Source organism: Leucopleurus acutus, assembly GCF_964270905.1.
Source record: "Leucopleurus acutus genome assembly, chromosome: 10".
In the NCBI taxonomy this organism is placed as follows: domain Eukaryota; kingdom Metazoa; phylum Chordata; class Mammalia; order Artiodactyla; family Delphinidae; genus Leucopleurus; species Leucopleurus acutus.
In genome coordinates this window covers 44,153,798-44,168,871 of record NC_139153.1, presented here as the reverse complement: position 1 = coordinate 44,168,871, position 15,074 = coordinate 44,153,798, and the positions used below count along the sequence as shown (strand labels likewise).

Genomic DNA, 15,074 nt, shown 5'->3' with positions numbered 1-15,074 from the left:
AATTACTTACCCTTTCCAACAGCTGGTGAAAGAATCTTAGGACTTGTTTGAATCCTGATGCAAATAAACCAACTGTAAACAATAATTTTTGAGACAATCAGGGAAACATGAATATGGACTGGGTATTGGCTGATAAGCAAAAACAAATGTTAACTTTTTTTCAAGTAGGATAATAATGTTGTAGTTACCTAAGAAAAATGTCCATAATTTTTAGATATGCATATAGAAATGTGGAAGGGTGAAATGGTATGATGTGTGGGATCTGCTTTTAAAATCTTCAGTTAAGGAAAGAAAAAAGGAGGTGGGGGAGAGGGGAAAGACAAGCAAAAGTGGCTAAATCCTGATAATTGTTCCATTTGAGTGATGTGAATGAAGGGGCAATGTACCATCTATTCTACTCTTGTGATTGAGATATTTCATAACATATTCTTGGAAATTGAGTATAGCAGCTTGAAAGCTTTGCTTCTGTCCTTTTTGCCTCCTGCCTTACTAGGCCTTATCTCTAGCGCCAGATGACTGTTTACTCCCACAAAGCTCCGCCCCTATATAATTTGCTTTAAGTCTAAGGCAGCCAAGAACGAATCAATTTAAAAAAAAAAAAAAAGTGGGGGGACGGCACTGGGCAGTGTTTCCAAAGCCCTCTGAAGCTCACTAGCCACTTCCTTTCTGAACTTTTAATACTTGTGGGAGACTACGGGAGAGGAAAAAAATTCTGGGGGCGTGGGATATGTAGACCCCAGGGCCACTTGCCTCTGGAATCAGAGTTCATAATGGCAAATTTCAGTTTTACTCCATATTTAGAGGAAATGAGACGATTTCTCCAAATTTTAAGATGATTTGCCCCCAACAGAACAAATGAAGAGCAGGGAGGGGCCTCTGGTGGCTGAAATTCACCGGCTGTGTATAAGGCGGGCAAATCTGCACTGGGATGAAGCCTGCACCTCTGGGGCTTATCTCTGGCCCTCCACTCCCAGCAGCCCCTGGCCGGGCCCCACTGGCATTAGGCTCCCAGAGCCCAAGATGAGGGTCAGGGAGACTGAAGAGGCCAAGAAACCTGAACATCCTGCCTCAGAGGCTAAGTCCTTAGGCGGCAGGCACTCCATCCATCATCTGTGTTAAGCTGCCTGCCCTGCATTGCTGCCCCAAGCACACCATTTCCAGCCCTAGGTGCTCCCCTGCTTTCCCCAGCACACAGCCTCACACACATAGGTCACCAAGCACTGGTGGCTTGGGTACCACTAGGAGATTAGGATCCTAGTTTGTCTTCTCCCATACTCCTCTCCATATTATAATTTGGAATACGGCATTCTAACCTAAAACTTAAACTTATAAATCATTAAACTTAATATGTATGAATTGACTTGTGTCCCCCAAAAAGATATGTTGGAGTCCTAACCCCCAGTTCCTACGAACATGACCATATTTGGAAATACGGTCTTTGCAATGTAATCAAGATGTCATTCTGGAGTAGGGTGGGCCCTGATCCAATGACTGGTGCCCTTAAAAATAGATGCAAATTTGGACAGAGAGACACACGAGGGAGAAAGCATTGTGAAGACAGAGACAGAGATTGGATTGATGAACACCAAGAACTGCCAGCCATCATGGGATTAACTGGAAGAGACAAGGAACCATCTTCCCCTAGGGCCTTCAGAGAGTATGGCCCTGCAGACATCTTGATTTCAGACTTGTAGGCTCCGAACTGAGAGAATAAATTTGTTACAAGCCACCCGATTTGTGGTGGTTTGCTGTGGCAGCCCTAGGAAACTAATGTAATGCACCAGAAACATATGCTCAATTAACCCTTGCCACCACCCTGGGAGGTAGGAAATATTACTATCCCCATCCCCTGGGGACAACTTCAAATGTGTCTAAGTAGGTGGAGAGCCAGCCTTTTAACCTGGGCCGCCTGAATCACAGCCCATGTTCTTAACCAGGAGATCAAACTTCCCCCTTCTGCTGTTTGGATAAAACAACAGCCCCTTCCTAAGCTTAAAAGTTGATAGAACCCACTAGAATGGCTACAATAAATAAAACAGACAATAACAAGTGTTGAGGAGGGTGTGCAGAAATCAGAACCCTCATAAACTTCTGGTGGTGATGTTAAATGGTGCTGCCACTTTGGAAACAGTCTGGTAGTTTCTCAAATGGTTAAACATAGTTACCACATGATCCAGTAATTCCACTCCTAGGCATGTACACAAGGGAAATGAAAATGTATGTCCACACAAATGATTCATACGTGAATGTTCATAGTGACAATATTCGTAAGTGCCAAAAAGTGCTAACAATTCACACATTCATCAACTGGTGAATGGATAAATAGGCACACAATAGAATATTATTTGGCCATAAAAAAAGGATAAAGTGTTGAACATGCCACATCATGGATGAACCTCCAAAACGTTATGCTAATTGAAAGAAGCCAGATACAACAGACTACATAGTGTATGACTATGTAGGAAGTGCACAGAAAAGGCAAATTTATAGACAGAAAGCAGTTCAGTGGCTGCCTGGGCTGTGCTGGGGCTGGGAACGAGGGTTAATTGTAAATAAGAGATCTTATTGGGGGCGGGGGGGGGTGACTGTGTTCTGAAACTGATTTATGGTGATGGCTGCACCAGTCAGTAAAGTTACTAAAAAAATCACAGAATTGTCTACTTGGAATGGATGAATTGTATGATATATAAAATAAAGCTATTTTTAAAAATTTTAGGTTTGAGGACCTATACAGATCAAGAGTCAGCCACCTTAGACTATTTTGTTATTTTAGAGCGGAGTCGTGGCACTTGAGGTTTTTCAATGATAAAGTGCTTCACTTTATTTATCCAACTTTAGCTGCAGAAAAAAGCCAGAGTAACCTGGAGTTGAAACAGTGCAGGAGCCAAGATCAAACAATATTATTTGGACACTTAAGGGCTAGGAAGCCACTGCTCCCCTTCTCCGGAGCCTCTGAGAAGTCAATGAGGAACCAATGAAGTCGTGACATCTGTTCTTCATCACCTCAGAGGCAGTCTTCAGCCTGGTGACAGTGACTCCTCTCTCAGCAGATCCAGCCTCGCTGCTGGAACTCCTCCGCCACTGCAGGCGGCCCACAGCATCCCTGGCGCTGCACTGCCCAAGAGCAGATCCAAAGAGGCACTGTGGTGTAGTGGGTGGCTGAGCAGAGACACCGAACAGAGCACTCTCTGGAAATGCCTTTTCAAGTAGCCTTGCAGGGTATGCAAACCCTTCTCCTAACTCCCCAATATGATGTCCATGTCCGTGACTCCTCTTCTGGGAGGTCTGGAAGGCTTGAGTCGGACCCACCTATTCTCTTCTTGAGCTGGGTAACTGAAGGTGACGTGTTTGCCTGCCTCTCCAGATAGGACTTTGTCCGACTCCAGGGTAGTGAGTTGAAGAGGTCCTTGGCAGAAAACAGGCAGGGCGACAGATCCCATCTCTGCCTGGTCCTGGCTCGGTCAGGACTGCAAGCCCATCTTGGCCATCATCTCTTCGTAGACTGTCCACGCCATGGCTGCCATCAGAGTTCTGCGGAGGGCCCGGGGGACACCGCCTTGGAAGAAGCCACGCAGCCCATAATCCTAGGAGGAAAATGGAGGCCAAAACTCTGGGACTAAAGCAGCAATACACTTATATACCTGGCACGAGAGTGAGGATCTCTCTCTGCATTACCCCATTGTTAAGTCTTACTTTTTAGGCTTTTATAAATAATGTTAAAACTATGAATACTGGGTCCAAGGAGGCAATAAACTAAAAAAAAAATTTTTTGGAGTAGTTGCTAAGCTTTATCTTTTTTTAGGCTTGCTCCATCCAGGGGAATTTATTTCTTAGCTGAAAATCTTACCATTTTCACATATACTGAAGACTCTATTTTCAAACTTCATGATTTTAGGTATAAAGAATAAGAAAGCAGGCAACCTAAGCAGTGTGATGAATATGATCCGATTCACAAATACTTGCTTGTATCTAGGATAAGGCAGATAGTTGCTGCAGATGCTTACATGTTTCCTGTGCTACATACAAAAATTGAGTAGTACAGAAACATCTAAAGATCTAGGTGACAAATTTACTTTCAAAAAGAATATCTGAAAACAGTACGTTTCCAAAGGGCTTACTCAGTGGCTTTTAAATAGCATTTTAGTGTACTTTACAATTACTGTACTTTTTATCTTCAATACTATCTGTCCATTTGCATTAGTGCAAACTCCTGGAAACAAAACAATGTGCTTGTGATTTTTTTCTGACTACATTTTCTCCTAGATCCTTGATTAGGTTAAGGAGTCCTCCCAGATCTCCTGACTAGGTAGGTCTGGGGTAGAGCCCAACAATATGCATATTTAACAAATATCACATGTTGTCCTAATGTCAGGCTCCCTCCCTAAACAAACAAAACCAAAACAACAACAACAACAAAAAATCCCACAACCATAGATTTTTAGCAGTGATTCTCAACCTTGGCAACACATTGGAATCACCAGGGAACTTAAAATACTGATGCCAGGGTTTCATCTCCCCCAGAGATTCTAATATGATAAGCCCAGGTTATAAGCTGGGAATCGGGATTGTTTTAAAAGCTTCCCAGGTGTTTCTACCATGTAAAGGATAAGAGCTACTGCCTGAGAGAGAAAGCCTTAACCACAATATGAACCAATATTTATTCTAAAGCCTTACTTTGAAAATGAGTGTCACTGCCTGGCCAATCCACCGAAATTTCATTGGGGAGAGCTGCATGTGAGTTTTGATAACATCTGCAGGTTGAGTTACCAGTGAGGCCAGAATCCCAGCAAATATCCCACAACTGAAATTTACAACGGGAACAAGGACTGTATCCAATTGGTCTGAAACAGGACAAAGGCAACATTCAGTTATAAATAAATCCCACATTCATCAGATAAATATCCATGCCAAGTTGCCCACTAATTCTTCCTGAAAGCCAGAAGGGTCTGGATTCAAACAAGGCTAAGAATTCAAAATCTAAACTAATCAGTGTAAGTAGGATAATGGAAAAGTTCACCTTTTTACAACCATCAGCATAATTGACTAAGGCAAGAGTCATTCACTGATGCTAAAATATATGGATGAAAGGACAGGAAGTGTTATATAGATTTATATAGATTCAAAGTATCTCCCCACAGAGATACTTAGAAATTACAAAAGAACAAACAATTGAGTTTTCAGTGGAGACACTATTTTTATAGTGATAAAAAGTTAACATCACCCACAGTGCATCAAACGGATGTCATGAGCTTCCTGATATAAGGCACTGAAGACACAACCTCAGTTATGTGCTCCTCTAGCTAGAAAGATATAAATGAATCTAGTTGAAAGGAAACATCAGGGAAACCCATACTGAGGTTATATAACTGGCTTATACTCTTGAAAATAAAAAATAAAAATTGCTACAAAATACATTATTGGGAAAATTGGAGAAATCAAGACTATAGATGAAAGAACTATCGATGGTTATACAAGAATGCATTTGTTCTTAGGAAGTACACACTGATGTATTTAAGGGTAAAGAGGCATCATGTCTGCAACTTATTCTTAAATGGTTTGAGGAAAACAATTATACACATAGAAAGAGAATAATGAGCTGTGGAGTTATAGGTACTATTCTTGTGGCTTTTTTGGTAAGCATAAAATGATTTCTAAATACCAAATTAAAAAAAAATTTTTAGGATGGATGAAGAAGTTAAAAATGTATATCCAAGCCCCCTTATTGCCTTAACTTTCTCCTGTAAGGTAAGGCTGTGACCTGTAGTGTCACACCTCCTGGCGCCTGGGGAGAAGCAGCAAATCTCCCAAAGTACTCCAACTGACACCACTGTCATGGGGGTGGCATTCTGGCTTTCCCAATTAAACGACTTTGGTTGCAATTCCTTGCTCACATTATCCATAGACACCTTACTGAATGCAGGTTCACTTTATAGGATGTGTTTCTATCAATGCCTGGCTCTGCTTGGGTGGATGTTTACTGCCTGTCGATTTTGCCCATGTCTTGACAACACGAGCTTACTGGAAGCATGGGCCTGCCAAAATGCTAGGGGTTTGGCATCTTTCTCTCCATCCAAAAGGAGGGCTCAAAACAATGTTAGCCAAGAGCACAGCAAGGGACGTGAAAATATTTTTCTTCTAGATCCTAACCCATTGGATTTCCCAAACTTGTCTGATAAGAATCACAACAAGTGCTTCTTGAAAAATACAGTCTCTGAGGTCTTACCCCAAATCTTCTGATTTAGGATGCCTTGGGTAGGACCCAGATCAGGCAAATGTGGGAAGCATTGCTGCAAAACCTATGCAAAATGAGCTTTATCCTACCCCCTCCCCGACTCAAGAATTACATACTATCAGTAGTCTGCCTTAGGAAGCTATAAACTCAAAAGGGCAGGGACCATGTCTTCATGGCCACCCTTGCATCCCAGCACCGGGTCCCATGCCTGACACAATGCAGATATGGCTTGGTTTCTAAAACTAGGATAAGAATCTGGAGCTGCTAAGAACAACGAATAGTCTCCTATCTCAGAGAAAGTGGTGAGGATGTGATCTCTCAAGGGATATCTCTTCCCACCACACCTTCCTTTACCCGTACCATGAAGCACAATGTTTTTGGTCTGGTTGTAAAACATCAAGTAGATTCCGGAAAAGGGGGCATCACGAAGGAGTGTTGCTGTCAGGCCACTGAAGAGACCCCGGTACCCCTCGCTGTGACAGATGCTCCTCAGGGCCGCGTAGATGCTCTCATAGCCGTACCGCCCGCTCTGCAAAGGAAGCACAGAACCAATGGCTGGCACAGTGGCCCTGGGTTTGCGCACTGAACGAAGCCATCCTCAGGGTGCATTACCGGAGCCCTGGCGGCTCTGGTTTGCATGTGCTTGGCCTGACTACACAGATGAGTTCTCCGACCACATCAACCCTGTGTTAGGTTATAAATCGGGAGGTGGCATCAGTGGCCACTTGACTCAAGAGCCCGGTGTCTCTGGTTGCCCACTCACCTCGTACCGTGTCTTGATCACAGTGATGGGTGACATGCAGACCCCCGCGACAGAGCGGGAGCCCACCCCCAGTATGACTGACTCCAGGGCGGTGGGGGGATGGCCTCGCAGGAAGTACTGCTTCAAAGAGTAGAGAGTGCCAAAGTAGATTCCAATGCCAGGGACGCACCTCACGATGGACTGCAGAACAAGTGGAGGGAGGAACGGAATCAAACACCAACATGTAAGATCCTGTCTGAGCTGGATTTCCCCAAAGAAGACCCAGGATTCGCATGCAAGGAGTCGATTTAAGGTGTGGAGGGAACACCAATGGGAGAGTAGGGAAATGAGATGGGAGAGAAGGCAGCCAACAAAGAGTGTGTCGTCTCCTCAGTTATTGCCATGGGCAACGGAATCCCTCTGGGGAACTCTGGGAATCAGTGTCCTAGGTTACCCTGCCACCTGAGGAGGGAAGGGAAGTTTTAAACATCAGCTCTCGTCTTTCATTGGTTAAGGGCTGCTGCGGGGTTGGGGTGAGTGTGAATTCCCTGCCATTTCCAGCAAAGTGAGTTCCAAAGGCCAGAAAAAGCTGTCTAGGCAAAGAAATGCAGGTGTGGAGGCACTGGAGGGGTGAGGGCAAGGTCTGTTGACAGGTGGGGCGCCAGCTGCCTCTGCTCTAGGACTTCATGCTGCACTAAGAAGTCGTGCCCAGGACGCACAGGTGTGCTATTCCCAGGGCCCTCAAATGGAAGCCAGTGACAGTGAGAGGGACGGGCAGGAAGGCCAGAAAGGCCCTCCCACCACCTCCAACCTCATGTACCCTTAAAAGAGAGGAGGTGTGAGGTGGATGAGAGACAGCTAGTTATTAAAGGAGGGGGTGCAAGACAAGACCCAAAAGGCAGCTTACGGGGGACATCCCTTTCCAGAGGCCAAAAAGACTCTCCGTGCGAACCACATTCAAGAGCAGAGCCAACATCCCAACACGTCTGGATCTGAAGGCAGACAAAACGGAGGCAAGGAAGGAGAAATCGCTTAGACCACATCCCTGTGAAAGAACTCCCCACTCACAGACTTCTCTGTATGGACTCTTTTCTAGAACACTTAAGAATCTCTAAAAGGCACCCTGGAGTTACTCTCAGTTCCTATGTGTTCATGATGTGGCAGGTGCATGATTCTTTGTCCATTCACACTGCAAGCAATGGGATAACTTCTCATTTTACATACACTCTGTGCACTTCCCACAGGGCTGAGCCCAATAGGGGGCACATAAGATACACTCAATACCTATCTTATTTCCAGAAAACCACCCACTACTTGTGCCAGGCAGCACAGTTATGACATTACAGGCTGGCACAGTAAAATGCAAACGTCACCAAGGCAGATCCCAGGAAGCTACTCAGGGAAGGACCCCACTTAATTAAGAGTATATATAAAACACATGAAAGCTCGGCCTGGCCTGTGTTTCTCTTTGCTCATCCAACAGAATGGAAGTTGACTGAACACAGTAAAGATGCGCCAGTATCTGAGAGAAGTTGCTGAAACCAGGTCTTCAGTGAAAAGGCGGGGAGGGGGCGGGGGAAGGGGGCAGCAGGCCTTACCCATGGGCTGAGGGCTGAAGGGTCTGCAGGCGCGTTTTGAGGAGATCCAGGGGTTGGAAAAGGAGGGTAGAGCAGGTCCCACTGATGGAGCCACACAGGAAAGCTTTGATCACGGGCTGCAACTGCAGGGCAAGAGAACAGTGTGCCAGCAGCTTTGTCCCAGCCTTCGTCACACCTGGACCAGTCAGTTCTCTGTAAGGATCTCTTAGAAACTCACCTGGTGGCACCCTGTATTAGCGTCAGACTTCACAGAAGGGAAAAGCATAGCCAGGAACGAACAGTGTTGGAATGTTATTGAGAACACAGTATACTCCAAGAGGTAGCTCTCTGGTCTTACTGATAACAACTTTAGTAATTACTGATAATTAAAAACTTATGGATAACTTTGCTCCTACTGAGCAACACGGTGATTTCCATCTGTGAATTATGCCACTGACCACACCTCCCTACTTGTCTTGACAGTAAGTTATAGGCCAACTCCTTCTCGTCACAAAAGCAAAACTCAGTTGAACAGTGTTTTAACTCTGAACTGCTGGTTTCAGGTTCCTTAGGTTGTAGGGCCTGCAGGCTATTTACAGGAGTAAGACAAAGGAAGTGAAACCATAAGTGAGCAGGTACAATGTGAAATGTCTGTGCCACTTCCTGTAAAACCCATGCATTTCCTTAATGTAAAACTTTCCCCATCATATACCCATTTGTCTCACCGGGACCTAAACAGATCGCAGGGGCACCACAAGGCCAGCAGCCACTCCTGGGTTTGCTGGCTGTCCTCTAAGCCAGGAGAGTCACACACACTGTCTAATTGAGAGGTGGCATCCAGGAGGGCAGGACTGCCTCGCAGACTGACTGTGTTTCCCCCAAGCGCACTCCAGAGGCCCCACAGCGCGACGCAATCAAATGGTTGTGAAAACACACTTTTAAAAATCCAAGCAGGAAACAAATGTCCTCTTTTCCAAAGGAGACACTTGGCAAACTCCATCCAAAGATCGTCTCTCTTCTCATTAAATGGCATTTGCACTATTACTTTTTAATAAATGGCATACTATAGTCCTAAAATGCTATTAAGATGAAGTTGCCTGTTATACGTCAAAAAAACTACCTACCCGGAACCAAAATGTTTGTAATCTGTGGTATTTGTTTCACAGAGAAGAGAGATTATTCCATGTTTCACCAAAAGAGCAAGTCTCAATTTATAACTGGAATTCCTTAAAAGGACTTAATAAGTTCAGATAATAAATACTGGAGCTTATAAGCACGTTCAAATAGCCTTCCAAGCATCAAAGGTAAGACCACTAGTACAACCAAGCCAGATGGGAACAGCTTCATCAGATGTGTGTCCTGCTCCTTTTGCTAACCCATATTCCCACGAATTTTGTTTCTCAGCCTCATCTGAACCTTTGTGGCATCAGTGAGCCTCTCTTCCCTGCATACTCAGCCTCTTACTTCCACTGACATCTTCTCCTTTGTCTGGAACAAGCTCGAAAGCCCCCCCCATATTTCCAGCCTGATGCCACATCATCTCCACTCCCTCTTCACTAGTCACCCTTCAGGTTTCCCAGTCTGCCATCCAGGTAAAGCCCCTCCACTAAAGCTGCCTCACCAAGGACCTGCCATATCCCAGGACCCCTTTCCCATCTGTGGCTTTCTCTTACTTGGCCTCTCTGGTGCATTTGAAACAGCTGATCACCGCTCCTCTCTTTGTGGTTTCTGGCTGCCCTTCTAAGCCTCCTTTCCCCAGCCACAGATGTTGCTGTTTCTCTTATCTCCCCGTAGCTGCAGCCTCTCAGGGCACCCTCATCTCCACACCACACCATGCTCGACGCACACATGCCGGCAACGCCCACACCTCCAGCCCACTTCAGCCTCTCTCCCGAGTCCACTGTCCCCTCGAATGGCCTGTAGGCATCTCAAACTCAACATCCCCTAATGGAAACTCTGTCCACGGTTCTCCACACGCTTGCCTCTCCTTCATGTCCCAGCAGGACATTTGGGAGACAAATAAGACTCCCTGGTCTACCTACTGTTTCATGACCAACTCCTACTGATGACCCCTCATTCCTCCCAGAGCCTGCCCCCCACTGATCCATCCTAGTGATCTCCTTGGGGGTCTCCAGCCTCAGCAGTGCCAACCCCCGCTACCAGAGCAGCCTGGGGTGAGGCATCCATATACAGCACCTCGAAATCTCACAATGCTCGTAAGAGCTAGATGTTCAAACCCATTTTCCAGATGAAACTGGAGCTCACAGGGATGACAACGTATCCTAAGTCACAGGGTTTGAAGCCATTGGCTAAGACTCAAAGTTCATGCTTTCTTCACCATTCCTCCCAGTCTAAGTGACAGTCCAGGGCACTTCCCAGGCAGCTCAGCAGGGTTCTGCTGTCTGGCTGTTGACCACCACCAGCTCCTTCTGGAAATGTGCTCTGCCTCCGGCTTCTGGGATTAACACTGTCCTGATCTTCCTCCCACTTCCCCGGCCTCTCTGCCTTCACATGCAGAGCCTCTTCTTTCCCACCCTTCTGTCCACACCTGCAAGCTGTCTTCTGCAGACTCCCATATCCACTTAATCCGATGTCCCACAGGCACCGCGGGTTGACATTTCTAAACCTGAACTCATCTTTCTTTCTCACCCCCCATGTGCCTCTCCTCCAGGGCGCTCCATCCCAGTGAACACCCTGCCATTGATCTACCCTAACCCCACACTCGCGTTCAGTGCTCCTCTTCAGTGCTTCCACGGTGCCGGAGCCCACCTGCCTTATGACTGAGGGTCAAGGACAGAGGAGGCCTGGACTGTCCTGTTCATGGTGGTTCCTCCAGCACTGACCATGGAGCCTGGTCCACAGCAGGTGCTCAACAATCAAGAATGAATGAATCAGGGACTTCCCTGGAGGCACAGTGGTTAAGAATCCGCCTGCCAATGCAGGTGACACGGGTTCGAGCCCTGGTCCAGGAAGATCCCACATGCCACGGAGCAGCTAAGTCCGTGCGCCACAACTACTGAAGCCCACGGGCGTAGAGCCCCTGCTCTGCAACAAGAGAAGCCACCGCAGTGAGAAGCCCGCTCATTACAACGAAGAGTAGCCCCTGCTCGCCGCAATTAGAGAAAGCCCTAGCACAGCAACGAAGCCCCAACACAGCCAAAAATAAATTAAAAAAAAAAAAAAAAGAATGAACGAATCACTTCATCTAACAGGAAATCTGCACATGGCTCTCCCTTGAGCACAATTCCACAGGATAAAGCTTAGAGGGCCCTGCAGGCCACATCCCTGGACAGGGAACTCTCCCCTGGCTCCCCCCAGCCCTTTGCTCCAGTAAGGCTGTAGGAATGGCCGGCAGTTACAGCTTCTAAGCAGTTCTCTTTGGAGCTGCCTCTCTGAGGCTCTCACAGTGTGTATGGAACTACTGTATACTGCTCCCCAAAGCCCAACACACTGTCCTCCATCGCAGGAACTATTTTCTTAATGTTTTTATTTTTACAGCACATTGCTTGAACATTTTATTGGCTAAAAAAATATTTGTGGATACATGCATAGAGCCCATAACTTTTTTAACTTTGTAATTTTCCAGGTCCATTAGCATAGAACAGATGCAAAATATAAAACAGCAGTATAGGTTAACCTCTGATAGTTAAAAACAAAACAAAACAGGTAACATAATTGTTTTAAAAAAATAGAATTTACACTTTTCATTTTTAAGATATTGTCAATGGTGGATGGCATACCCTTTAAGGCATGCTTGACTTTTTTTTTCCTAAACAGCCCAAATTTATTCAAGGTAAATAAAACGAGTAATACAGCTGGCTTTTTTGTTTATTTGTTTGTTTTTTGAGGGGGGTAGGGCAAAAACAACCAAACAATGATACATAGATACATAAAGGCAATAAGCAGCACTTGAATACTTAGCAAACGGGTTCCACAAGCAACTCCTACTCCCCTTTAAAAAAAACTATATCCTAAATCCAATTGAGATCTCTAGGCCAGAGGTGGAGGACCCAAAAAGAAATATGTAAGCACATGTTATAAGATGTAAACGGTCCCCGCCTCCACCTTTGTTAAAGATAAAAAACAAAACAAAACAAAAAACCCCACACCCCTGCCCTGCCCCCGTTGCAGGTGGGCCGTGTCCTTGACCTCAGGGAGAAAAGTAGCCGCGGCCAACTGTCCCTCCCGGCCTACAGCGAAGCCGCATCCCCGTCTCCACCCACCGCTAGCAGCAACTCAGCCAGACCTTCCTCGCCGGCCCAGCCCAGCCTCTGCCTCCACCAATGGCAGCCCCGCGGCGCGAACATGGCAGCCAATCCAGGCGCGGGAGAGGCGTGGCCTCGTGGCGAGTGCAAACCGCACCGGTTCCCGGGAGGGTCCACCTGGTCCAGCCCGCGGGCGCTGTGCAGCCCTGACCCACCTCGCTCGAGCAACGATCGCTCCTCAGGCTTAGCGTTATTGCCGGGCTTTGCAACGGTCCAAATATCTACCCAGGTGTCCTCCCACCTGTCATTCTAGGCATCCAACTCAAAGCAACGTCCCGTAGCGCTCGCACCTCGCTCTGGACCACGCGGGCACATTCCCCCCCGACACCGGCCAAGGCCCCGGCAATTCCGCCTACCTCTACCCAGATTACCAATACACGAGCGAGACCTTTGCTTGCCTGTCCCAAGGATTGGACTGCAACTTCTCTCCTTCCTCCCCTCTTTTAATCCCTTAGTCAAACTCCATCTCTGCCGCCACGTCCCCAACCGGTTATGCGCGCATCCCGGAGGCTGAAAAGGTTCCCTGAGGGCCGCTGACCCTCGGCAACCTTCCGAATTTCCCTCCCCGAGCCGGCAATGCCGGAACCCCTGCCTTCCCTTCCCCGCAGGTTACCATAAGCGTTTCCACCCTGTCTCCGACATCTTGAGGCTGCAGCAGCGCCGGGCGTGACTTCTGAATCATTGGAAGGGAGGCCTGCGACTGCACTGGGCCCGGGGTGCCGTCGGTGGGAGCTCAGGCCCGGCCCTGACGATCCTAGAGAAGACGACGCGATGGCGGTAGCCGGGCGACGCGTTCTACCGTGGGGCTTCTCTGCGGTCTGCGCTGGTCGAGGGTCGGCACCTGCGCGCCCACCGCACATGAGTGGCTCCAGGCGCCGCTCTTCACTAGCTCAGCAGACTGCGAGGCTCTGCTGCCCTGCCCATCCTGTCCCGTTGCCGTCTTCAGGACTTGAGAGTATTAGACAGGGTTCATCCGGGACTGGAGAAAGCCGGAGGAACTAGATATAACACCGGAATTTAGCTTCCGGGGTTGGACGCGGGTCGCGCTTGGCGAGGGTGTGCTCCTTAGTACCACCTCGTGGAGACCTCCGGAACTGCAGGATCGGGGCTTCCCTGCGCCCGGAGCTGCATCAGGCGTCTGCAGGGTGGTATGCTTCTCGGCGCCACGTCTGAAGGTAGTTACAGTCCAGACTCGCTCTGCCCAATGCGGTAGCCAGTAGCCAACTGTGGCTATCGAGCACGTGAAGTGTGGCTAGTGTGACTGAAGACCAGAATTTTAAACTTGATTTAATTGTAATTAATTTGTATTAAAACCCGAAGCAGTGTGGAATATTTTTCCATTAAACACAACTTTATTGTCTTGGCAGATCCACATTTCCCTTTAAACGCTGAAAATTTCGTGCCAGAAATGTGCTGTAAGTTATCCACACGCTGGATTTCTAAGACGTGACAATAAGATAAAATAATCTCATGAATAATTTTTACATTATTACATGTTGAAATGATATTTTGGGTGTATTGAATTAGGTGAAATAATTATTAAAATTAATTTTATCTCTTTGCTTTTTTCATATGACTACTAGAACACAAGATTACACTTGTTATCCTGTGATAAAGCATAATGGAAAAGAATATGAAAAAGAACATATGTATGTAAAACTGAGTCACTTTGCTGTACAGCAGAAATTAACACAACATTGTAAATCAACTATACTTCAATAAAATTTTTAAAAATTGCACCTGTGGCTCGAACTACTTTTCTACTGGACAACACTGGCCTCCCAGAGAGGTGAATGGGTGTGTTATGATGGCCTCTATCCTACAACTTATAGAGGCTCCTCTCCATGAGAGCATCCCTCCAACCCCAAACACACAACCTTAAGAGTCTCCCAGGGTAGGCAGTGCCCTCAGCAGTGTGGAAAGTCACCCTCTGTGCCCGGTCACAAGGATGGGCACAAACAGGAGGAACAAGGAATTCTAATGGCCTTACCAGAAGCTTTGGCAAAGAAGACGGTCCTGTCACTGCTTTGGGCTTCACAAGACAGAAACACCTTTCTTCCTTCCATGCCAGTGACCTTTGCCTCCAGCCTCACCACTGAGCCAAGAGTGAGTGGTCTAGGAGAGAGCAATGGGGGAGAGCGGCTGGTGGGCTGGTCTCCTGAGAAAGGGAGGGATGACCCCATGGGAGGATGAGGCTGCCGGAGTGGAGGTCCTGGGGTTCTACTCCAAGGTATCAGGGGCCCTTGCATTTGTCACCT

The 15,074-nt window shown here is 47.0% G+C and overlaps 1 protein-coding gene across 4 annotated transcripts; it reads right to left on the bottom strand.

Annotated features, from left to right (window-relative positions):
• Positions 1-2,819: 2,819 nt before the first annotated feature.
• SLC25A38 (solute carrier family 25 member 38) lies at positions 2,820-13,626 on the bottom strand. 4 transcript variants are annotated; one of them, XM_082847962.1, is made up of 7 exons: positions 13,430-13,626; positions 8,573-8,694; positions 7,882-7,966; positions 6,996-7,175; positions 6,593-6,761; positions 4,675-4,841; positions 3,333-3,584 (listed from the first exon to the last, which is right to left on the bottom strand). In XM_082847962.1, the coding sequence occupies exons 1-7, from the start codon at positions 13,496-13,498 to the stop codon at positions 3,462-3,464; spliced, it is 915 nt and encodes a 304-aa protein (XP_082704088.1). In that variant the 5' UTR covers positions 13,499-13,626; the 3' UTR covers positions 3,333-3,461. The 4 variants fall into 4 exon arrangements, with proteins under 4 accessions (XP_082704091.1, XP_082704088.1, XP_082704089.1 ...); XM_082847963.1 differs by lacking the exon at positions 13,430-13,626 and adding an exon at positions 8,790-10,416; XM_082847965.1 differs by lacking the exon at positions 4,675-4,841 and having other exon boundaries at positions 2,820-3,584.
• Between the last annotated feature and the right edge of the window lie 1,448 nt (positions 13,627-15,074).

Bases quoted from the DNA above. Each gene is read 5' to 3' on its own strand.
- SLC25A38 (XM_082847962.1), bottom strand. From the start codon at position 13,498: ATGATTCAGAAGTCACGCCCGGCGCTGCTGCAGCCTCAAGATGTCGGA. The intron at 8,695-13,429 runs GTAACCTGCGGG...CTTGCCCTGCAG, and splicing joins ACAGGGTGGAAACGCTTATG to TTGCAGCCCGTGATCAAAGC. The intron at 7,176-7,881 runs GTAAGCTGCCTT...CTTGTTCTGCAG, and splicing joins TCTGGAAAGGGATGTCCCCC to TCCATCGTGAGGTGCGTCCC.